General features: G+C 34.3%; 2 protein-coding genes and 1 pseudogene across 3 annotated transcripts; 1 reads left to right on the top strand and 2 right to left on the bottom strand.

Annotated features, from left to right (window-relative positions):
- Window positions 1-183: 183 nt before the first annotated feature.
- LOC114377651 (pentatricopeptide repeat-containing protein At5g66631-like) lies at window positions 184-2800 on the bottom strand. Its single transcript, XM_028336269.1, has one exon. It carries the CDS (start codon window positions 2643-2645, stop codon window positions 669-671), a length of 1977 nt encoding a protein of 658 aa, XP_028192070.1. The 5' UTR covers window positions 2646-2800; the 3' UTR covers window positions 184-668.
- A 672-nt stretch (window positions 2801-3472) lies between these two features.
- On the top strand, window positions 3473-15836 carry LOC114376802 (clathrin heavy chain 1-like). Of its 2 annotated transcripts, XM_028335080.1 has the most exons (30): window positions 3473-3721; window positions 3826-4030; window positions 4124-4212; window positions 4328-4406; window positions 4551-4678; window positions 5834-5932; window positions 6027-6135; window positions 6435-6514; window positions 6589-6816; window positions 6903-6968; window positions 7596-7712; window positions 8924-9121; window positions 9325-9441; window positions 9561-9620; window positions 9942-10028; window positions 10365-10448; window positions 10548-10682; window positions 10765-10827; window positions 10910-11014; window positions 11117-11229; window positions 11335-11587; window positions 11709-11845; window positions 11924-12202; window positions 12301-13303; window positions 13543-14028; window positions 14152-14322; window positions 14443-14628; window positions 14824-14946; window positions 15034-15144; window positions 15229-15836. In XM_028335080.1, the coding sequence occupies exons 1-30, from the start codon at window positions 3680-3682 to the stop codon at window positions 15382-15384; spliced, it is 5109 nt and encodes a 1702-aa protein (XP_028190881.1). In that variant the 5' UTR covers window positions 3473-3679; the 3' UTR covers window positions 15385-15836. The 2 variants fall into 2 exon arrangements, with proteins under 2 accessions (XP_028190881.1, XP_028190882.1); XM_028335081.1 differs by lacking the exons at window positions 3473-3721; window positions 3826-4030; window positions 4124-4212; window positions 4328-4406 and having other exon boundaries at window positions 6027-6193.
- A 943-nt stretch (window positions 15837-16779) lies between these two features.
- Window positions 16780-25046, bottom strand: LOC114376694 (annotated as a pseudogene).
- Window positions 25047-25326: the final 280 nt, after the last annotated feature.

Genomic DNA, 25326 nt, shown 5'->3' with positions numbered 1-25326 from the left:
CAATGTCGTTCTCGCACCCTTTTCTTTGAGTACCTGAGTCCATCTCTTGTTTATTCACAACTGAAGTTTGTAACCAACTACTTTCGTAGGAAAAAAAAAAGGAATTGAAAATTGCAACAAGATAACCAATAATGATTAAAAAAATGATAATTATTCGATGCCCTGCAAATTGCATAAGTCAGCTGCCGACTGAATGTAGCACTCCACACGTTAACAAGAGTTTCATTAATTTTGTGATTAAGCAAAGCCAAAGATGACTTTTAGCACTTGATTAAGTGGATACAACAAAGCATTTTTGGTAGCCATAAGAACAATAGCTCATTTCTAAGTATCAATCAACTCACGTCCTGGCCAACAACAATTTTTCAGAACTCTAATGAATACAGCAACTTAAACCTTTGCACCCAACCTCCCCGTCTAAAAAAAATTCCCACAACTATGCGTATTGTTTTCAAGGTTTTAAATTAGGATGATTGCAGTCATCACAATCCTTGATATTACGGAAAAATGCAGATGCGGCCGCAGTTGTGGTCCTGGCAATAATTGCAATTGTAAATCGTTTTCTTAAAACCTTGATTGTTTTTCCCTTGTAATATGTGTGCTGAAATTTCATGCATGAAGAAATCCACACGCATCGTACAGACCTATGGATTACTCTAGCCCCCATTTTAATCAAAAGAATTTGAATAAATATTATAAACTCTTGTGAGATCTGCAGAGCTGACAGTCCATACATGACCCTGCAATGCAAGTGGAAGGACCGTATTTATTTCCTCATAACTTTCTTCCACTGCAGCAGCCTCTCTCCGTCTCCCTTCTTTCCAGAGGCTCTTTACTAGCAACTCTTTGGTGGCAGAGTCAGGCACCAAACCTGAATTCTTCATGTCTTCAAATAGTCTCCATGCTAGTGCAGCTCTTTCTGACTTGCAATAACCTTGGATTAATGCCTTAAACAAATAAGCATCTGGCTCTAAACCGCTCTGCCTAACCATTGCAAAGAGCTTCTGCACTGTTTTTATATCTCCAAGCTGTGAAAAATAGTACATTAGGCCTGAAAATGTCTGGATATCTGGGCAAATACCATTTAAAATCATGTCATCAAGCATATCCAGGGCATCAGAATTTCTTCCACACTTTGTCAATGTTCTTAGAAGAGAGGAATAAAGAAGCATCAAGTTAACATTTGATATGGGACCGCAAAGTATTCGATCATCATTGAAAACCTTCAGAGCAGCATCAGCTTTTTTTGAAATCCCATAGAAGTCAATGATCATCCTGATGGTGCTGAATGGTAGTCTCATTCTCTCCATTCTGATCTTGGAGATGAGTCTATCAACCAAGTCAGTACGTCCATGACGTGCTAGAAGGGTAGTGATTCTTTGTACCGTGTATATGTCATGAGTAAATCCACGCTGATTGGCAGCCCAACAGAAGAAACTCCATGCAGCTTCTGGTGTTTTGAAATTCCTAAGCATCTTGCAAACCAACCTTGTTGTCCATACAAAGTTTGCACTCTCTAGTGCTGCTACCTCATCAGGACTCCAATTCCGCAAGGCACTGACCAAAGCCCGTGGGTCCATCCACGGTTTTAAATGAATTCCATCAACATGATTACATTGACCAGCATCACTTATATTCTCATCTTGGTCCTCATTCTCATTTTCATCCTCATCACCACTATCAATAGAATAACTTACACTCCTGATTGTCTCATCTGGCAAAATTCCTCTCAACAATTGCTCCTTGCCTTCAAGAATTCCTTCCTCCTTCATCTGCTGCAGCAACAGACCCATGCCTCTACTAGGCAATATTCCATCAACCTGCATTTCCTCAACTAAAATTCTCACTTCGTCAAACTGTTTGCTACCTACAAAACCCTCAAGCAGAACAGAGTACTGTCTCAAGGTGCGTTTGATCCTCATTGAAGGCAACAGGTTAAAAACCTCCAATGCTTCCGATAACTTGCGCGACTTCACAAGGTGCTCGATTATCACAGTATAGCTTCTGCAATTCGGAAGAGACCCTTCATCAATCATCCTGCGAAAAACTCGAACAGCCTCAAAGTCCTTTCCCATTTGAGCATAAAGAGTCATAACAATGTTGTAAGATTCAGTACATAGATGGTCATTCTCAAGTGCATACTGTTCCCACACCTGAAGAACAGTGTCAAGGTCCCTAACTGCAGCATGCCACTGCATGAGATTCATGAAACTGATCTGAACAGAGCCGAACCGGTTGGCTCGGATATCATCAACGAGGGATTTGAGCTCAGAGCTTCGACCAGACTTGGCAAGAACAGTGGCAAGTGAATGGAGTGTGTGGTGGGTGTGGGAAAAATGAGAACTTTTTTCGAGGGCACGGACGAAGGAGAGAGCGGAATCAGCAGAAGGGGCAGAGCGAAGTGCATGAGTGGCCACGAAAGAGTCCATAAGACGGTGGTTTATGAGAGAGGGAAGGGAGGGGTTGGGGGTGTTGGAGCGTAGAGTAAGTCTAATGGAGTCAATGAGTTTTGCACGGTGGAGGTAGTGAGAAACTTTGGTGGGAAACGGTTCGCGACGACGAGCATAGGAACGGGCTTGCACTCGCGAGGTTAACCCGTTTAACAGGTTAGCCTCGCGAAAGAACGGCCTCAAGTGCATCCACATTCAACACTGCCAAGGAACAATTTTTATTCAGTGTTGGCTGACGCAAATAATCAAACATATGGTGTGCGAGTGTATGGGGGACACAGGGCAGTGAATAAGCACAAGCTTGGGTGATGTCTAGACTCTATAGATGGATACAGTTGGCTCAATTTTTTTTTCTTCGGTTGGTTCAAATATTTCGTTTGTCAAAAATACTTTCTGCACCTGTTAACTTGAATTTTTTTTATAAAATTTCAAAATTACCCCATTGCACATAATAATAATAATAATAATAATAATAATTATTATTATTATTATTATTATTATTATTATTTGGTTATTTTTCATAACCACGAATCCAGACCACATAAAAATTCTGAAGTTTGTTGGAAAAGTAAATCCATTTTTTTTTTATAATTCTAGATTAATCAATCCAAACAATTAGTTGGGAGACACATAGTCTGGTTATTTTACAGGCTTAGATACATCTTTAATATCATATTTTGTTAAATTCATAAACCATCTATTTTAAAAATTTATTTATTTATTCTAATTTTTAGTTTTACTTATATTTATTTTTACATTTTAATTAATTAAAATATTTATGAATATGTAGTTTAATTGGATCAAAATAAAAAAAATGTAAATAAAATTGAGGGTTGAATGAAAATTATAAATTTACTAAAATAAGATGATTTTTTTTTTGTTTTTGTAAAATAAGATGACCTAATGCATCTATTTGTTTTAAGAAGATGGTTGCAATTACATATTCAGCAAAATGGGAGACTTGCATTTAAACATATTTTATATCGTACCCTCCAAATTTCCGTAAAAAAAGTTGTACCCTCCAAATTAGGATTGAGAAGAAAAGAAGATATTGCATACAATAGAATTAAATAGAAGAGGCATTTGAATGAAGTAAGTTTATTTAGAAAGGATCTTTCCATTTAATTTTTTATAAGCACTGTTTTCCTTCTTCTTCTCCCGCTTTGTTGCCCTTTGCTGCTGCTTCTTCTTCAGATCTCGCAGCGCAACACTAACAATCCACGCTCAACATGGCCGCGAACGCCCCCATCGCCATGCGCGAGACCTTAACGGTCCGTATTTCGCCACTCTCTCGTCGTTTTCCCCGCAATGCCTTGCCGCATTGCCCATTCTCTCGTCGTTTTCTGACTCTCCGATACGCTCGTCGTTTTTGCAGTTGGCAAGTGTCGGAATCAACCCGCAATTCATCACTTTCACGCATGTCACCATGGAATCGGACAAGTACATTTGCGTCAGGGAAACCGCGCCGCAGAACAGCGTCGTCATGATTGACATGACCATGCCAATGCAGCCTCTCCGACGCCCTATCACTGCCGATTCCGCTCTTATGAACCCTAACACCAGAATTCTCGCGCTTAAAGGTGACCAAACCATTCGCGCTTCCTATTCATTGCGTTATATGATTCCAATTCGATCACCCGCCCAATGTTTTGTTTCGTTTCTTCTCCGTGCAGCTCAAGTTCCAGGCAGTACTCAGGATCATTTGCAAGTTTTTAACATTGAATCCAAAGCGAAGATGAAATCGTATCAAATGAGCCAACAGGTGAGGTGTTGTGACATTTGTTAACGATTTTGATTCATTCCCGGATATTGTGTCTGTCTATCGTTAATAATTAATTAGTTAATTATTTGATTGTGATGTGCGCTATTTCCTTTAGGTGGTGTTTTGGAAGTGGATAACACCAAAGACACTAGGCATAGTGACTCAGTCATCTGTGTACCATTGGTCAATTGAAGGTAAAGTTAAGATGTATCGTTTTGTTGCTTTCTGGTTTCTTTCTATAAGTTTGACTGTGGGTCATGTTATGCTCTATTATGTTTGTTCTATCGATGATACTTTTCTGAGTTGAGTTTAATGCTTTTATTGTTTTTCTTATCTAGGTGATGGTGAGCCGGTTAAGGTGTTTGACCGAACAGCTAATTTGGCGAATAATCAGATTATCAACTATCGTTGTGATCCTACTGAAAAGTGGTTGGTTTTGATTGGAATTGCCCCCGGTTCTTCTGAGGTATGTATTTCCTTTCTTGTAGCTACTTCAAGGCCTTGCACTTGGAGTTATTGACAAATAGCAATTCCCCTTGTTTTATTTGTGTTTGTGTGTTAGCTTACTGTCACTAATAAGTTGCAACATTTGTCAATCTTATATCATAGGTTGATTGTGACCATTTGAGGAGGACATTACAATAGTTTCTTGAAAAATAGTCAATTACTGCTATCCGTATACAGTCACCTGTGTAGACAACTTACAAATTATGAGGTTGTAACCAGGGATGCAAAATGGAAAGTTTGGGTAAATTTTTTTTGTTGAATCGGATTATAATGGATGTGTCATAACAATCCATTAATCCATTCTTGATTTTTTGATAATGTATGTAAAATCCAATCCATTCACATGACCCATTTAATAAATCATCCAATCTGTCTATTTAAAAATATATTATATTAAAAAATTTATTTATACTTTTTTCACCTATCAAAGAATATTGTTATTTATAAAACTTTTGTTTCTATCTTTGGAATCCTGTTCTTTGCCCCTTGAATTTTCATGTTAAGTAAAGCTTAGGCTGCTTAGTTTACTTTTCTTTTTATTTTTGGGGGAAATGGTACATATTGCAAATTTTTTTAATTGACATTCAGTATGAATTGAATGTGGCACACCCTATAAATTTGTATACGACTCCAAAACCTTGTTTTGCACTCTCTATGATTGTCTATGCATCTCACCTGATTGGTCTATCCATTTTGTTGTAACGAAACATTGTTGCACTATTTTGTGAGAGTCAGAATATGTTTATGATTAGAATAAGTTTAACACTAAAAAACATAAAGGATAGGGAATGTGTGTGTGGGTGTGTCCATGAATGTATCGAGCCACAAAAGGTACTTTTTGACCAATAGTTACATAAACAGATTCTGTCCCTCTTGATTAAGAATTATATCTACTGATATGGCTCAAATACTGTAACATACTGTAAATTCTGGCCTTGTGCCCATGTTCATTATGAGTTATTTTTAGTACATTTCAGAAATTTTTACTAATTTGTTAATTTTCTTGCATAAATTAATTGGCTATTTTTTATTTTTATTTTTTTTTGGGGGGGGGGGGGGTTGTTGTTAAATTTCCTATTTGTTGGAGTGATGACATTTTATTTGTTGGTTACAGAGACCGCAACTTGTAAAAGGAAATATGCAACTCTTCTCTGTGGATCAACAGAGGAGCCAGGCTCTTGAAGCACATGCTGCCTCATTTGCCACATTTAGGGTAATTCTATCTTCTTTATGATTCATTAATATGGATTTCATTTTCAGCTGTGTGGCTTGTAGGTTGAATGTTGTTTGATATTTGCTACATGTAGGTTGCTGGCAATGATAAGGATTCAACTCTTATTTGTTTTGCATCAAAAAGCATCAATGCTGGACAGGTTACGTCAAAGATGCATGTCATCGAACTTGGTGCCCAGCCAGGTACAAGCATGGCTAGATCATCCTTTAGCAGCCAGTTGGCACATTCCTATACATATTGGTATAAAAAGTTTTTTTTTTAATCTTAGAATTAAATATTTTTTAATATCAGTTTAATTAATTAATGAAAAAGGAGATAATGGGATAATATCTACAGTGATTAATGATTAAAATAGGAGATAAAAAACAAAAGATGTTAGTATGTTACTATAGAGCTTCAATAGAGTGTCTGTTCATAGTATATGTTCTTGCCTCTTACAATTTACTTGCTACCTCTGGTATATGGTTGCGTTGATTATCAGGCAAGCCATCATTTTCAAAAAAGCAAGCAGATCTCTTCTTCCCTCCAGACTTTGCTGATGACTTTCCTGTATCAATGCAGGTATAAGTGTAAACTTTATGGCTCTCTATTCCCAATAAACATTTTGTTGAATATTTGACTTGTTTATTGTGCAGATTTCAAATAAGTATGGCTTGATATATGTTATCACAAAACTTGGGCTTTTATTTGTGTATGATCTAGAGACTGCCACTGCAGTTTACAGAAATCGAATCAGTCCCGATCCTGTATTTTTGACCACAGAAGCATCTTCAGATGGGGGCTTTTATGCTATAAATAGACGTGGCCAGGTGTTGCTCGCTACTGTGAATGAAGCAACCATTGTACCTTTTGTTAGTGGCCAGGTATTTAATGTGTTATACCATGTTTTTGGCTACATGGATATCTTTTTTGGCATCTACTTCTAAATGTTTGTTTGGATATTTTGCAGTTAAATAATTTGGAACTTGCTGTTAGTCTTGCTAAAAGAGGAAACCTCCCTGGTGCAGAAGAATTGGTAACTTGAGCTGCATTTTATAATTTTGTACTTTTATCTGTAGTTTTAAAGTTTATAAACTTCATGCATTGACTTTTAAAGTGGCTGACGTTCTATTGACAGATGAATACTTGACTAGAGGATTTATCATTACATGCCTTTTGCCTCAATAGGTTGTAGTTGTCTTAAAAGCATTCCAGCTGAGTCATCTAGAGTAAAGCAAATGAACAATTATCAGCAAGACAATTAGCATAAGAGTGCAAGAAAATGATGAAAAATATATCATTTATTTCTGTAGCATCTGCTTGTATATTTGTTTTTATTTTTTGACAGAGAATACCAAAATGAACAGGTAACAGTTTGTAAACTATAGTTTCTTGATGCCTGAGGGAATCTTGATCAGAAGTATGCACAAAGAAGTATACTGTTTGTGTGAAATATGTGCAAGACAACAGTAATTTTTTATCCACTTTTGATTCATAGATCAGTAACATGAATTGTTTTGGCATAAAATTTTCCCCAGCCATCATTTTTTTCCTTCTTCCTAGTTCCTAGTTGATTTATCGGTGGGAAGCATGGGTTTTCTTTTCAACTTTTACATTTTTTTTTGGTACCTATAGTTATTGTTATGTTTCATTTTTTTTTCAGGTTGTTAAGCGTTTTCAAGAATTATTTGCTCAGACCAAGTATAAGGAAGCTGCAGAGCTTGCTGCACAATCACCACAAGGAGTACTTCGTACTCCTGACACTGTTGCTAAATTTCAGGTATTTATGCATCACACATGCTGATCCATTCATATTTCTTGGTCTTGTTAAGTTAATGCATTCAGTTTAGGGTGTGCCCGAGGTTTTAATATCGCTCCAAAATGGCAATATTGTCTGCAACAAAACGGTTTCGGAGCTGAACGATACCGAAATGAACCGCAATCACGGTGTGGCTGAAAATTGCAGATAACATTTTTGTCCAAGAATCCTGCTTGAAAAATACTGTTGAAACACCCTGCAATCCTCAACTCGTTACAACCTTCACCGTACCCCCTCCATTTATGCTTCTTCCATAGTCGCCAACTTCTGTCACCGCTGTCGCCGGCGGCTACTCTTCTCTATTCAATAAACACCAGTGTGAAGATGAAAACAGAAGGATGGGAGAAAAGAGAGGGAAGAAGAAAAGAAAGGTTCACAGGAAGGAGTCTGATGAAATTAGGTGAGATGGGATGTTTTAGGCAGAAAGTTAAATGAAAATTTAAAATGAAAATTGAGAAAAAGAAAATAAAAGGAACGTAGGAAATAGAAATTTGGGTTGTGAGAGAGGAGGGAACGTGTTGGCAGGATGAGGTTCCACTAATACTAGCTAGTTTTCTTTCTCTGTCTTATTTTTTTCCTATTTCTAATGTACCAAAAAAATGAGAGAGGAGAGATTAAGTTAATGAGAATTTTTTAATTGAAAAAATTAAGTAATTATTTGGTAAGAGTTAATTAATTGAGTGATAAATCATTGCAAATTGATTAATTGAATGAGAAATGAAAATAATTTATTAGGCTCTATAATTTTAGTTAAGATTAAAAATCAAATTAAAGATCAAAATCATTTTGAGTTAATTTAAATTAGTTTAAAATCAATTTAAGGTATATTTTAAAACTCAAAAGTGAAATGAATTAAAGAATAAAAAGATAGATAATAAGATAATTTGTCTAACATATAAAAAATACTCTATATAATACTTAATAATGATGAAAACATATTAATTAAATGCTAATATGGATTGTTGTGCAAAGTTGTGAGTTATTCACACCGCAACGACCGCAATCCACATCGCAGAATCCTTGATATCCGTAATCATGAGAACCTTAACGCGACTGCGACCGTGACCGCAACTACAATTTAAAACCTTGGGTGTGCCTAATGACTACCTCATTATATGTTAATATGCTCTCTATCTCAAGTTCTTGAGTTACCTTTGTTAATTTGCTTTCAGAGTGTACCTGTGCAAGCTGGGCAAACGCCACCGTTATTGCAATACTTTGGAACTCTGTTAACCATGGGAAAACTCAATGCTTTTGAGTCACTGGAACTGTCACGGCTTGTTGTAAATCAGAACAAAAAGAATCTCTTGGAAAATTGGCTAGCTGAGGATAAACTTGAATGCAGTGAGGAGCTTGGTGACCTTGTGAAGGTCCGGACAGAAATTTAAATTGTTTTCACTTTTCCATATGGACTTATTTATTAGTTTTATTTTATTGACAGTTTGGGCCTTTGGGGAAGGAAAATCCAAACTGTCAATTCCTTTTAAAGGAACTCATTCTCTGTTCCCTGATTTGTGTTTCACACTTCTATCCTTTATTTTCCTAATTTTTACGAGGCTTGCATATAATGCAGACAGTGGATAATGACCTTGCATTGAAAATTTATATTAAAGCTAGAGCCACACCAAAAGTTGTTGCAGCTTTTGCGGAGAGGAGGGAATTTGATAAGATCCTGATATATTCTAAGCAGGTATTTTTTTTCTAGTTTAGTAGAATCATAAAAATATTGGTGTTGTGATTAAATGTTTTTAAATTAGTTTTTTTTAATACTATCTTTCTGATATATTCTTTTCTTTTCCTTTGATGAAGGTTGGATACACACCTGATTATATGTTCCTTCTCCAAACAATTTTACGAACAGACCCCCAGGTGAGAAGGTTTTTTCTGAACAAATGTTTGAATGATTCAATTACGCTTTATCTCTGAGTTGCTTCACCTTTATGATGCACTTATTTTTGTTCTGAAGTCTGAGCATACCATAGCTTGATTAAAATAGCATCGCCTCATGAATGGCAGTTAAATGGTTCCAATTGGAAATGGTTTCCTCATGCTTATGCCACTTTCATTTTAAGAATATTTATATATTGCTTATCTCTGAAATCTGGTTTGTTTAAGTTTTGTAGCATCCAAGTTGATTTTTTCTTTTAGTTTATGTATAGTAAGTATATTTCAAAACTTTCTTTATTGCAGGGAGCTGTAAATTTTGCTCTGATGATGGCTCAAATGGAAGGAGGATGCCCCATTGACTACAACACAATAACTGATCTCTTTCTTCAGGTTTATTCGCAGTTTACCCTTTAGTATCTTCATGATATTTGGTTCATTGTTCTCTTATAATTTATTATTCAGTTGTAATTTTGAAAAGACAGTATCTTGTACAATTTTGTTTTCCTTTTATCCCACTGCATTCCTTCTGTACCTTTTTGAATATTTAAAATGAAAAGTAATAATTTTTTAAAATTTTAAACGAAAAATAATAATTATAAGAATACAAACCTTTCTTTCTTAAAACTTCTTTTGATAAGGAATTTTTTATAACTATCTTGCTTACACTTTTTTTGGTTATTTGTGAACTGGAACTCTTGTCTATATATTTCTTATGTTACTTTTCAGAGGAATTTGATCCGTGAGGCAACAGCCTTTTTGTTGGATGTGCTGAAGCCAAATCTTCCTGAACATGGATATCTTCAAACAAAGGTTCTTTTATTTTCTGTGCCATTATCTCTGTCCCTGAACCAGATAGTGATATATTTAGATTTTTTTTTTATAATTACAATTTCCATGTTTTGTTTTTAGGTTCTGGAAATTAATCTTGTGACCTTTCCAAATGTTGCTGATGCTATATTGGCCAATGGCATGTTCAGTCATTATGATTGCCCACGTATTGGACAACTATGTGAAAAGGCGGGCCTGTTCATACGGGCTCTTCAGGTTCTTTGCTTCTTAAGTTCTGATGACTGTATAATGTTCTCTTTTTAGAATATTTCTTGAACCTTGTCTGTGTATTGTGCAGCATTATACTGAGTTGCCTGACATCAAACGTGTCATTGTGAATACACATGCCATTGAGCCACAGGTTTTGATTCCAACTACTCAAATGACACAATCTATCGTAAATTTGTTTTATATTCTTACTATATGATTATGATGTATTTCAGGCTTTAGTTGAGTTCTTTGGAACCCTTTCTCGAGAATGGGCACTCGAGTGTATGAAAGATCTTTTACTTGTCAATCTTAGGGGCAATCTTCAAATAATTGTGCAGGTACTGTTTCTGGATAATTTTGCCATAAGAGTCATGTTCTATTTTATTTTTTGAATTCCGCAATTCATCTATAAGAAAATCTTACTAGTACATGGTTTGCAGACTGCTAAGGAATATTCTGAGCAGTTGGGTGTTGATGCATGCATTAAACTCTTTGAGCAATTCAAATCCTATGAAGGACTATACTTTTTCTTGGGTGCATACTTGAGCTCCAGGTATTTCTTTCTTATTGGAGAGTGAACATGACCTCAGTTCACTAGTTGGTCTGCTTGACTTTTTTTTTTCAATTATTGTAATTTTTTTTGTTCTGTCTTGTAAAGTGAGGATCCTGATATTCACTTCAAGTACATTGAGGCCGCTGCTAAAACTGGACAAATTAAGGAGGTAGAGCGTGTAACTAGAGAATCAAACTTTTATGATGCGGAGAAGACAAAGAATTTTCTTATGGAGGCTAAGCTTCCGGATGCACGTCCATTGATTAATGTGTGTGATCGTTTTGGCTTTGTTCCGGATCTCACCCATTATCTTTATACTAGCAACATGCTTCGCTATATTGAAGGTTATGTTCAAAAGGTAAATTTGTTTTCAGGGTTTGTATTTGATTTTTGTGATCCTTGTAGCATGTAGGTGTGCTTTAAATCATTCTTGAAAAGTTTTTTAATTCTGACCTAAACTTTGAACTTCTTGCTTTTAGGTCAATCCTGGAAATGCTCCTCTAGTTGTAGGACAGTTGTTAGATGATGAATGCCCTGAAGATTTTATCAAAGGTCTTATACTTTCAGTTCGCTCTCTCCTGCCAGTTGAGCCTTTAGTTGAAGAATGTGAAAAGAGGTGTGCTAGTTTTCTCTCTATTTTGCATCTCCAGTATCGTTGCTATGTTCATTTCTCATGTTCTTTTTTTATGCATAGGAATCGTCTCCGATTGCTTACTCAATTCTTGGAGCATCTTGTAAGTGAAGGAAGCCAGGATGTACATGTACATAATGCCCTGGGTAAAATCATTATTGACAGCAACAACAATCCTGAGCATTTTCTCACAACCAATCCATACTATGATTCTCGTGTTGTCGGTAAATATTGTGAAAAGCGGGATCCAACCCTTGCTGTTGTTGCTTACCGAAGAGGGCAATGTGATGATGAGCTTGTTAATGTTACTAATAAAAACTCCTTGTTCAAACTCCAAGCAAGGTGTGTACTGTGAGCTTCATCAGGAAGTTGTCATTGTATTTCATATTTTCATAGTGCTATTCTGAGACACTCATGTTGTTTTCTAATCTTTGTGTCAGATATGTTGTGCAAAGGATGGACTCTGACCTCTGGGAGAAAGTTCTTAATCCTGAGAATGAGTTTAGGCGACAGTTGATTGATCAAGTGGTGTCTACTGCTTTGCCTGAAAGCAAGAGTCCTGATCAAGTTTCAGCTGCAGTGAAAGCTTTTATGACTGCTGATCTTCCTCATGAGTTGATTGAGCTTCTTGAAAAGATTGTGCTACAAAATTCTGCTTTTAGTGGAAACTTCAATCTTCAAAATTTGCTGATCCTTACTGCAATCAAGGCAGATCCTTCTAGAGTTATGGATTACATAAATAGGTTGGACAACTTTGATGGGCCTGCAGTAGGGGAGGTGGCTGTGGAAGCACAACTATATGAAGAGGCATTTTCTATTTTCAAGAAATTTAATTTGAATGTTCAGGCTGTTAATGTCCTACTGGATAACCTTCAGACTATTGATCGCGCTGTGGAGTTTGCTTTCCGGGTTGAAGAAGATGCTGTTTGGAGCCAGGTGGCTAAAGCACAACTTAGGGAAGGCTTAGTGAGTGATGGAATTGAGTCATTCATTCGTGCAGATGATTCAACTCATTTCTTAGAGGTTATAAAGGCTGCTGAAGATGCAGATGTATACCATGACCTGGTAAAGTATCTTCTCATGGTTAGGCAGAATACCAAAGAGCCCAAGGTGGACAGTGAGCTCATCTATGCTTATGCTAAGATTGAATGCCTTGGAGAAATTGAAGAATTTATACTGATGCCAAATGTTGCCAATTTACCAAATGTTGGCGACCGCTTGTATGATGAGGCTTTGTATGAGGCTGCCAAAATTATATTTGCTTTTATTTCTAACTGGGCTAAGTTGGCAGTCACATTGGTGAAGCTTAAACAGTTCCAAGGTGCTGTTGATGCTGCCAGGAAAGCAAACAGTTCAAAAACATGGAAGGAAGTTTGTTTCGCCTGTGTTGATGCTGAGGAATTCCGCTTAGCTCAGATTTGTGGTCTCAATGTCATCATTCAGGTGATACCATTTTCTACTTTATATTTTAACATGTGGAATTTGTACATGCAAGGAATGATTGCCCCCCTCCTCACTCCAAAAATTACTACACAAGTCCTCCCATGTTGGAAATCCTTTAAATACAAGTTAAAGGATGTAGCTAGTAGCAAAATACTAAAACAAGTGACAGAAAAACTTTTGATTGCTTTATCTAACCTTTTGGCGTTGTCTGAATACCAACTATCTGTTATATATTGAAGGTGGATGATTTGGAGGAGGTTAGCGAGTATTATCAAAACAGAGGATGCTTCAATGAACTCATATCTCTAATGGAGAGTGGGTTAGGATTGGAGCGTGCACATATGGGTATCTTTACTGAGTTGGGAGTTCTGTATGCGAGATATCGTCCTGAGAAGCTAATGGAACACATTAAGTTATTCTCAACTCGGCTTAACATTCCAAAGCTTATTCGAGCATGTGATGAACAGCAGCATTGGAAAGAGCTTACTTACCTATACATCCAATATGATGAGTTCGATAATGCTGCAACCACCATAATGAATCACTCTCCAGAAGCATGGGACCACATGCAATTCAAAGATGTGATAGTTAAAGTTGCAAGTGTGGAGCTGTACTATAAGGCTGTTCACTTCTACTTGAAAGAACATCCAGATATAATAAATGATATGTTAAATGTGATTGCTCTTCGTGTGGACCATACTCGTGTAGTAGATATTATGCAGAAGGTCTGCAATTTTCATACCCTATTGTCAAATGCCTACGGTTTCAATCTTATTTGGTGAGATAACTTGCTGGCTTTAAATGCTATTCAGTAATAATATTGTTTGTTGCTTGGATTTTTTATTCAGGCTGGCCACCTCAGATTAGTTAAGCCGTACATGGTTGCAGTTCAAAGCAACAATGTGTCTGCTGTCAATGAGGCTTTGAATGAAATTTATGCTGAGGAAGAAGACTATGACAGACTCCGTGAATCAATAGATCTGCATGATAACTTCGATCAGATAGGTCTTGCACAGAAGGTGAATCTTACTTATCTTTTGTCTTATTTTGACAATTAGCAAAAATCGAGATCAGAATGTTATGGGAAATTTAAAATATTTGAATTATTATTGATTGGCTTCAACAATACACATGAGCAGATTGAGAAGCATGAACTTCTTGAGATGAGGCGTGTTGCTGCCTACATTTACAAGAAAGCAGGAAGATGGAAGCAATCCATTGCTTTGTCAAAGAAAGACAATCTTTACAAGGACTGTATGGAAACATGCTCTCAATCTGGTGACCGTGAACTCTCGGAAGATTTGCTTGTCTACTTTATTGAGCAGGTGTTTATTTTCTTGTCCTTTTCCTTAAGATCTCAAACTCTGGTATTCGTAAATTAGATACTAACTAGGTTAGACCCTTTTGGCATAGTGCACTTTGACCCTGCTTCACTTAGAAATGATTTTGCTGCTTTCTTTCCTCACCTCCCGCACCAGTTTTTCTCTCTTAATTAACAAAGGGATTATATTGATTTGCAGGGAAAGAAAGAGTGTTTTGCATCATGCCTCTTTGTCTGTTATGATATTATACGGCCAGATGTTGCTCTTGAGCTAGCTTGGATGAACAATATGATTGATTTTGCTTTTCCATATCTCTTGCAGGTATGGATTTGTTTGTGGTTATATTTATCAACAGATGAAATATATTCTTTTTTTGCTAAACATTTTGAAATTTATTTTTGTTTGAAGTTTATTCGAGAGTATACAGGCAAGATAGATGAGCTTATCAAGGACAAAATTGAAGCACAAAATGAGGAGAAAGCTAAGGAAAAGGAGGAGAAGGAAGTACTTGCTCAGCAGGTACCCTTTGTCAAACCTTCCATTTACCATTCAGTTATATTCTTGTTTGATTATTAAATTAACAATGTTTCCAATGATCTACAGAATATGTATGCCCAGTTGCTACCGCTTGCTTTGCCAGCACCTCCTATGCAAGGAATGGGGGGAGGTTATGCCCCTTCCCCACCACCACCCATGGGCGGAATGGGGATGCCACCAATGCCTCCTTTTGGTATGCCTCCAATGGGTGGGGGCTACTGATCTCCCTATTCACAACCGGAGAGAATTGTGATAATTTTTACTGGTGAAACTAGATAGTTTAGAATCTCATTTTTTTGCATTCAAGGTGACTTTCTTAGGGTTGAAGAGTTTGACGTGGTGGCACCAAGCATCAGTCTTTTAGCGTGTTACTACTTTCCAATGATAGCGGCTTTCTTCAATGAAAGTTTTCTGAGTCACGTATTTCATTTGCTTCTTTCTTTTTGGATTGTTTGATCATTCTTGTGAGAGCCAAGATGGCCAAATGATCTCGATTGTAGCTTTCAGGGCATTGGCTTGGTTGCAGCCTGTATAGTTTATTTTCTCTAATTATTATTTGTTTCCATAGTTGTGAAGTCATAAATGTATTACTGATTAGGACTTAAATTTCTTGTTCTTTCCTGGTACATAAACTTTCATATAATATTTAAAGTGATGTGTTGGCCTTAATTTTATCATTAGCCTTAATTTTTAAGCACTTTAAATCTGAAGTTTCGTCATTAAGAAAATTGGCATAATACAAAGGTGGATCATATCCTTTTCTTGTCAATTACAGGATAATTCAAACTGGAGTAACGACGATAGCCATATCCTCAGTTTTTTTAGACGATATTTGGATGAAGAAAAAAAAAGTAGAAGAGCAATAAAAAAGAAAAAATTGTTTGGATGATGGATAGTAAGAAAGTAAAAAATTAGATTTTTATAATTAATTTACATACTGTACGTGGATGTCACTTATCGGTAAAATTATGACAATCAATTAGAGTCAGGTTGAGTGGAATGAAAAATAAATATTTAACTTAAAGTAGTGTGTTAGATTCAGTAAAAATTTTGAAAATTTCCTCTCCTTTTTGTTAATATAAAAATATTTGTATAGACATGCATTACAATATTACTTTAGCACATCAGGGACTCAGCAAAAATTATTACAAAAATAAAGCTTGGATGGTTAGTTAGATAACCTAGCTTTTAAAACACTACAAATATATATATATATATATATGTGAGAGTGAGAGTCTAATTTCAACCTTTGGATTAAAGTAAATGATTAGGATTTAGTGATTCATTAAACACCTCACTTGCCATCACATTACACTTGAATTTCCCAAATCAGTGCAGGGTGTTCTGCTATCACTTTGTGCGCTTGAATTCCCAGATAGAAATTCTCCTCCTGCACACCACGCTGCCAATTGAATGAACCATACAGTGCACCTTAATCTTTTATCATTACATTCTCTAAAATTCGAAGCTCTGGTACGTTCAATATATATGGAATACAATTAATTGGGTATATTCAGCAAACATGATAGCACCCAAGCTTATCACTTATTCGTTAAATCGATTTATTGCAAGGTCAAAAACTCAAAGGAATAAAATAAGAAAATGGCTTATTCAAATTTAGGACTGAAATTCATGGCACCAAGGAAATAATTTTCTGATAAAAGAACGTGCTTGACACATCATCAAACACAGCTGGCTTTTCCTTCCAATATAAATTGTCAGTCCAAAGTTTTCAGACATATCCATATCCTCGGGTTTCAACTCATTTGGAAGTTCCCAGTTGAAGTGATAGAGTGGAAGCATAATGTTGACTAATCCAAATGTCATGTCTGGACACATTCTCCTTCTTGCTTCAAAAGAAAGATACTCAAAGTTATTTCCTTTGAAATCGATAAAGCTATCATCAAACCTTTCTAGGACAAATCTCTCAGCATCAGTCCAATATTGGGGATCTCTTGCAATTGCCCACACGTTTACCATGACTTTAGTCTTGATAGGTATTTCATACCCATCAATGATGGTTCGCTCAGAGCATTCTCTAGGAAGCAATAAAAGAGAAGGAGTGCGTAACCCTAATGTTTCTTTGATCACCAACTTTAAGTATGTAAGTTCCTCTACATCTGTTTCATGGATTATTTTCAATTCCCCCAATGCTTGTCTTACTTCGGTCTGTGCTTTCTTCCTCACTATTGGGTTTCTCATTATTTCTGCCATAGCCCATTCAAGTGTTGTTGCTGAAGTATCCATTCCAGCGGTAAATACGACCTAGTAAAATAATTTTCAAATAGATTTAATGGTAAATAAAAAGATTTAATATTGAGTTAGCAAAGAAATAAAATTGCTTGAGATGGTTATTTGCGTAACCTTACTTCAAAGTTTGCGTCTCAGCATGCATTTTTTAAAAACTTGACTTTATCAATGGTTATCCTATTTGATGTATGTAACTTCTTGGTAAAGTTTAGTATGCCTAAAAACGTGCTAAAAAATGTCATGCAAACAGTTTTCTCCATAATTTTGTAACGTGCGAGAAGGGGAGAGCACTCTAGTTAAAGAAAAATCATTTGCTAGAACATGTTTTGCGGCGTATATATGCTTACCAATGTAACAGCGTTGATGTTTGTGGTAGTAATTTTGATCTTGATAGTGTCACTTTGTTGGATTCTCAAAAGAACATCAACAAGGTCTTCTTCCTCTAGGTCAACCCTACTTTCTTGTAGTGCCCTATCGCGCTTTTCTTGATGCTCTTGGAGAATGTTATATGCGATCTTGTCAACCTGCTGTTGCATCTGTCTCGTCTTCTCTGATATGAGAGAAAGACTGAACTCTCTTGGCACTTAGAAGCTCTGAGACACATTTTCTTCATTTGTCTCCAGTAATCGCCATATAGAGCAAAAACAATATCATTTTGCCCATAGGTCAAAATTTGAGCGGGAAGAAATTGTGGCCTCTGCACGAAAGCAAGATCATGGGTTTTCATTATCTCCTTGGCCATGTTGGGGGAGGATACAACCAGGATTGAAATTTCACCAAGTTGGAGATGCATGAGAGGTCCATATTTAAGGGCAAGGTCTCGAAGAGCAAGATATGGAAGTGAACCAGCTATTGCTAGTTGATGCAAGTTACCTATGAGAGGTAGCTTCTTTGGTCCCGGTGGTAGTTTGTAAGTGATGGTGGTTTTTGGCTTTTAATAAAAATACGTTGCAAGCCAATATAACACCAAAAAGAAAAACAAGGTAATCAACAAGAACGAAGCTTGAGCTCCTTCCACGGTATTATTGGAGCACTCTACTCTCGGGTTTTTGTTATTATTGCCAAATGCCGAGTGCTTGTTCTTATTTATAGAATCTTCGATCTATGAGGACAACGATATATCCTTTGCTTTCGCCCTAAACATCCATGTGCGTCCGTTGAATTCTAGTACATTATTTGATTTTATTTTTTTGAAATTTAAAGCTACCTTATGTGATAAAGCTTTTTAATTTTGTTTATTTTATATGTAATTTTTTTTATATTATACATTTTTTTATCAAAATTTATGAAAAGATGAAATACTTTATTAAAAATTCTTTCAATTTTACAATTTTATTTGATAAATCTCCCACTATTTGCAAGTGATGTTATGGGATAGAATTTATAATACAATAATATAATGAAATTTATGTTAGAGGATAACTTATAGCCCCGTTCAGGGTTGTTTTTAGTTTTAAGTTATAAATTTTTTAAAAATTAAAACTAATTTCCAGTTTTTATTTTTTTTGTTTCCAATTTTAAGAAGTTGTTGCCAATTTTAGGACAACATCATATGACTCCCTGGGCGTTACATCGGTTCACCATTTGAGTCATGTACAGCAACCATATTGCATCAACTTTGTTCCTAGCAATCACATTTATATTACTTTAAGAAACATGACAAGCCGATCGAAGAACTAAATGAACGAAAGAGATGAGGAATTAATCGAAGAATTTCAGTGGTGGCAACGCGTTGCAACCCAAGGCCTGCGGAGAATTTTTTAGAACTCTTTTGAGGAATGAGTTTTTGGGTCTCTGCGGACTGTTTTGCTATGTGCTTGTATAAGAAGAAGTTCATCACTACGGAAAGCATTCCCAGCGTCAGGATTCCAGTAAAGTTCACAATCACACCGTTGGAGGAATGAGTATATATGGTCGTTTAATTCACTGCTTAATGTAATAATTGGTGCTTACTTTAATAGTTGTTGCATGCATGCCAACTTATTTTCTGTGAATTTAATTAATCTACCAAAAAAATTATCATATCTTCACTAAAGTCCTGATAAAATTCACAACAAATTCTGGCAAAACAAAAGTTGCTGGAAAAATCAATAAGAAATTATAAGATTCTAGTACTGCTGTAGTTAATGACCAGATAATTTCCGTATAGAGATTGGAAAGAGTACACTGTAAAATTCAGCAAAGATTATTATAAAAATAAATCTTGGATTGAAATCATATTATTCACTTAAAGTGACCTACTGTTTTTAATGAAATTATTCCTTTACTTTCTTTTATAGAAAATATGTTTATATTTTGAAAAAGTTATACATAAATGATCTTTATTTATTGGTTTGCCATGGGGCCCACACAATGTCAGATGCACTCACAGCATTACGGGGATAATAGCATTGCCCCACTATAGACAAGACAATTGTTTTCTTTTAAATGAAGTTAAAAAATTATAAGACATAAAAGAAAAAAATATAATGATATATGTAAAATGTAGCTATATGTTAATTCGTTGGCAAGTGTATCAAATATTTAAGTAATAAAGACTCGAAAGTCCGAGTATCGATTTTTACATGGACTTTGTTTTATACTTGTGGTGTATAATTTTCAATTTATAAGAGAAAAAGATAAGATGAGGTATAAAAGATAAATTTAAAAGAACAGAGTATAAAATAATAAATAGAAAACAAAAGAAATAATAGGAAATTCAATAGGATGAGAATGTTAGGACCTAGCATGCTTTATTTGTCTAAGATGTATTATTTGTGATTTTTCTCTATCAATCATGTGAATTTATCCTACCAACATATGTTAGAATACTTGTCCCCGATGTCTCACGATGACAAACCTATTTTACCTATCTATCTCTCCCAAATGTCTTTGCAAAGAGTCAATAGATAAAATGCATGAAGTTCTAATTCTAGATGTTTGCTTTGATGTATGGGCATAATGCAATCACTCTATGTCTAGCAATGATATATTTTATTAAGATACTCTTCCTTTTAATCTTATTAGTAATTACTCTCTGTCGAGGGTCTAATTCCTAAAATAGATATATGCAAAACCTTCCTTGTTTTTCTATTAAGGATTATCCTCTGTCGAACACTTAACCCCTAAAGATGATGCAAGGATAAATAATGCATAAAATTAAAAGTGAGAAAGGATAATAGGAAAGAAAACACTTGTTTGCATTGATAAATATGAAATGTACAATACATCTTTTGCTTTTCTAAACTTGTCTAGCCCTAACTAGGGTTTAGCCTCTTATAGCTATAAGGAGTCTTACACTAGAGAAGGGGTATAGGAACTCATGGAAGAGAAAAGAAATAGAAAATGATGAAAGAGAAGAAAGAATTCTCTAAGGAAGAGTTCTTAGGCTTTAGGTGTGTATCAGAGTGCTCTGAGACTCTATATATCTTTTCTCTTTGACTTGACTTTTTTTATAGTTGCTGGAGTGGACTTGGACTTGATTTTCTTTTTATAGTTGTTGAAGTGGACTTCAGTTTGATACCAAAAATCTTTCTTATTTATATTTTTGATATTTTTTGGATCTTTTTTATTTTTAATCATTCATTTTCATATCTGCAAGTCATAAATAAGAAAAATATAAATTCCTAATATTTAAGTAAAAAATAATTGTTAAATAAATATTTTTAAAAATATTTTTAATATATTTTTATTATAAAAAATAGTTCATATTTAGCCGTTATTATTATAGTTTTTTTTATAAAAAAAACTTTAATAATTTAGATTTTTATCATAAAATTATGTATTTTGTAAAAAAAAATATAAAAATATTATGGACTATTTTTTTTGTCCTCACTGAAACGAATTTTTTAGATTGTCATTACACCCACGAATTATGGGGGCCGGCCCTAAACTTACTTTCAAGTAATATTATGCAGCTGATCATCACTTGGAGTGCCATTTCTTGCTTTGAGTTTAATTGGGAGCAGTTTGATATCAAAGGTTTTACAATCTTCACATTTTTTTAAGGAGTATTCAATTTTCTGCTAATTTCATCCTGTATCTTTTGTAGTTGGAAGGTATTATGTGTGTTCAAATTTATGGTTTATCTTAAAAATGTTTTTTACATGATTATGAAGAATTTTTTATATTGATGATTTTCAATGGTCGTGAAAAGTAAAAAAAATTCACGATATTTTTCAAATTGTTTTAAAAGATTAAATTTTTTAACAATGTTTTATTCTGAAACGATCTTAGAATATCTTTTTAAAATAATTAAAAAATTAATTATTTTAAGATGATTTTTTAAAAAATTATCTTAAAATGTAGACTTTTTAAAATAGTTTTTGGAAAAATCATCTTAAAATATATTTTTTTTAAAAATAATTAAAAAATAAAGAATTTTAAGACGATTTTTTCAAAAACTATTTTAGAATGTAATGTTCTAAGACGGTTTTCAGAAAATCATCTAAAAATATCTTTTTTTATACAAAATTTCAAAAAAATAAAAATGTTAAGATGATTTTTTCAAAAAATATCTTAGAATGTAGTCAATATATCAAGAAGTGAAAAAGAAAAATTTTAATAAAAAAAAATTCTAATAAAATAATAGAAAAGGTAATCCTGGTTTAATTCAAAAATTAAAAAAAAGAAGAAGCAAGAAACCTCTATAACTTATAGAAAAGTTAATCCCAATTTATTTTCCTTAGGATCATACACAAATTCAACGTTAAGCACAAAGCATACGAACTTTTTCAAACTTATATTTATCATTCACATTTGCAACAACCCAACAAGACAACATATGCATTTCAGAATTTCAACTAAAATTAAAGAAGAAAGACTGGATAAAAAATGAATAGGTAAATTATATTGTAGAAAGAAACTTGATAGTAAACTAAGATTAGTTAAATATTTTTCCTAGTATCACGCTAGTCCATTAAATAAAAATATAACAACAAAAACATATAATTACCAAGACAAGAAGTAAATAGAATTTTTCAAACCTTCTATACATTTGAAAAAGATCCTTTGGAATGGAACTAGATCTATTACTTCCCTCGGTGACCTACATTATGAAAAACAAAGTAAAATAAATATCTATAATAAAGAAAAAGGTGAACTTTTATCCATGAAGAGCATTGATGATGAAACAGACTGCAATTCTTTACCATACAATCTTAAGCTAGGTGGCCAGGTCTTTGACATTTCAACCTACAATAAAAATAATCCCATAAACATAGACCAAAGCAGATAAGGACGATGTACTATGTATATTCATGCAAGTGAATAGCTGTGAAATATGTACATGCATTTGCCATCAATAGGGATAATGATATATTCATGTTTGAGGTTGCTCAAGCATGTAGCCAAAATTGTCAGTATGAGATTATGGGTATCCATATTGTATTTTGTACCCATGTTAGCTTATATGCAAGGGCAAGTAACATATTACACCATCTATTACACCATCTTTATTTCTCTATCATGCCAATAGAAAACCTAGAGAAGCCTATTTAAATTGTAGAAGCATGGGTATTTGACAAAGAAATTTACCATTCATAAGTAGAAAGACTACATGTCTTTTTGGACCAGTGATGTTGATTATAATTCCAGGTATCATCACCATAAACTATAACTAGTACAGCAGAACTAATTCCGGATGAGGAGATATCTCTAACTTGGTTGTGGGAGGATCCCTAAAAATATTAGGAATGCAGAGGAGAATATTTTGGGGTTAGAATGGCTAGAACTTTCAAACAAAAAGATTACATAAAACATAAAAGTACCTCATTGAGTTTGAGAATTTCCAGAAGTTCACTTTTGCACTCCATGCTACAGGCATCATCATTTGTCTATGAAAGCAAACAAAATATGAGAAGAAAAAAATTAAATGCAAAAGCAGAAGTTTAAACTTGCAGATTGAGAAACAAACCAAAATTTAGAAGAGTATGTGTTTCTTCACATTCTAAAGGAGTATCTTCATCACCTAAGTGTCCATAAATATAATTGAAATTATTAGAAGAATAGATGGACTGCCAGCTAATAACATTTTCATTAAATTTCCTAGGAAAGGAAACACTGGTGTGTCAGCTCATGTAAATACTCAATAACCCAAGAAAAAATAAAGGCACATTTATTTTCCATAAACTAAAAAATATAAATAACTGAAAAGTATCAGAGGTGCAAAGAGAAGGTGAAATAAAAATTAGTAGACAACATTTAATTACTAAAAGAATCAAGAATATCAGTTCCAACTTCCAAGCTTCATACACGTTGATTCTTTTCAAACAAACAGTTGGATTAAAAGTTCTTGAAGTTAGATCATGCCCATAATTTATTTTATAGAAGTCAACCATTAGAATATACAGTTTTGAATATCATTTTTATGAAAGCCTAAATGTTAATGTCCATGATCGCAACTACAGTATCACAAAACCCATGAAACTCTTGGATAGGTTTTCTTTCATTCTAAAGTTAAAAAAATAAAACCATAAAACTATGAAGCCCAAATACTCAAAAAATGGAAAAGTATGTGTAGCATAAACGCATATCCAATATTCATAAAGTTTGTTAGTGAAAATGAGCAATCAACTTTCTGTTGATTCCAAACTTGACGGGCACTGAAGCTGAAATGAGATTCGTAATTTAACTGCAAATCTTATCCATTTGCCTTAAATAAATAGTTTATTACTTGACCAGTGAAATAATTTTTTGATATTATTCGACTGGCGCTAGAAAGTCTGCGGGTAACTATTAACTTAAAGTAATTTTTGAATTGTTCAAATCGTGTTCACTCAGTCCAGTCATCGTTCCTCCGATAATGCACCTTTCTTTAATTAATCGACAGGTTAATCTAACCTCTTTTAATTACTCTTGCGAACATGTTTGCGTGAGAAAAAAAATAATAAAATACATATAAATATTATTTACCATGATAAAAAAAATTATTAAATTTTCACTTTTATTATCCTTCTCTCATTATATGAAACAGAAAAATTAAGAAATAAGAATAAAATAAAATAAATTAAAAATGAAAAATTGAAATAAATTAAAAACCTAAAGTGATTATTATTTTATAATGAAAGTAAATTATACTTCTATGTTATATAAATTTGAATACTTATTTTAAAGAGTGAGACTGAATTTCTCTACTCTCATTTAACTCATTTTCTATATTCTCTTTCTTCTTTAATTAAATAGTGATTTTCACAACTTATGACAGAAAGGTTGGTTTTCTATGATTTAATAGTTTTTTTAAAAATTAAATAATAATTATAAATAATTATTATTTATCATCATCAACGAAAATCAGAATGTGAATCCCACACATGCAGGATTATTGTTATTATAATAACAGCCCAGCTCCAGTACTGAACATTTTATTTCAAGATGGTAAGCCCCGAATTCAGAACCTAGAGGCTTCCTTCCCCTAAAGTAATCTAGCATGAAAATGTGCACTCTTTCATGGCTGCACTGCACGAAGGGTGATAATAGGACTTGGTGGATACATCATCAATTTTATGCATCTCAAAGTCAAGTACTTATGTTGAGTTGATTCCTCTTGAAATTTATAATATAATAGGATGGACACATGCACTTACCAGGCAAGTAGCCTTGATGATGTTGTCTGAGTCATAACCAGAAACCTTATGATCCTGCAGAACATTCAACATGACATCTTGTTCTTCCTTTCCATTTGTAAGCCTTTCCTTGTTGCAGCCACTAACGTGTAACTCAGTTGTTCTTGTGTCCTTGAGCTGTTCAAGCCTTTGGTTAGACAGAAGCTCAACAGTGGCGCCAAATGTTCTCTATAATTTCAATTTTCTATCATGGATCTCTAATTGATTTTCATTACTTGAGTCTACTACTACATATATATATTTCTTGAAAACTTATACAACTATTTCTACTTCATTTTTCTCTTTGGATCTCCATTCTCTGAGACTTCTTCGT

This window comes from Glycine soja, chromosome 11 (genome assembly GCF_004193775.1).
Source record: "Glycine soja cultivar W05 chromosome 11, ASM419377v2, whole genome shotgun sequence".
Classification (NCBI taxonomy): Eukaryota; Viridiplantae; Streptophyta; class Magnoliopsida; order Fabales; family Fabaceae; genus Glycine; species Glycine soja.
Note: the sequence above shows the minus strand (reverse complement) of the source record. Positions and strands in the feature narration are given on the sequence as shown.

What these genes read in the sequence shown, in the direction of transcription:
- LOC114377651 (XM_028336269.1), bottom strand. Translation starts at nt 2,645, where the DNA reads ATGTGGATGCACTTGAGGCCGTTCTTTCGCGAGGCTAACCTGTTAAAC.
- LOC114376802 (XM_028335080.1), top strand. Translation starts at nt 3,680, where the DNA reads ATGGCCGCGAACGCCCCCATCGCCATGCGCGAGACCTTAACG. An exon ending in ATGGATATCTTCAAACAAAG is followed by an intron (nt 10,449 to 10,547) that starts GTTCTTTTATTT and finishes TTTTGTTTTTAG; the next exon opens with GTTCTGGAAATTAATCTTGT. An exon ending in TGTTCATACGGGCTCTTCAG is followed by an intron (nt 10,683 to 10,764) that starts GTTCTTTGCTTC and finishes TGTATTGTGCAG; the next exon opens with CATTATACTGAGTTGCCTGA.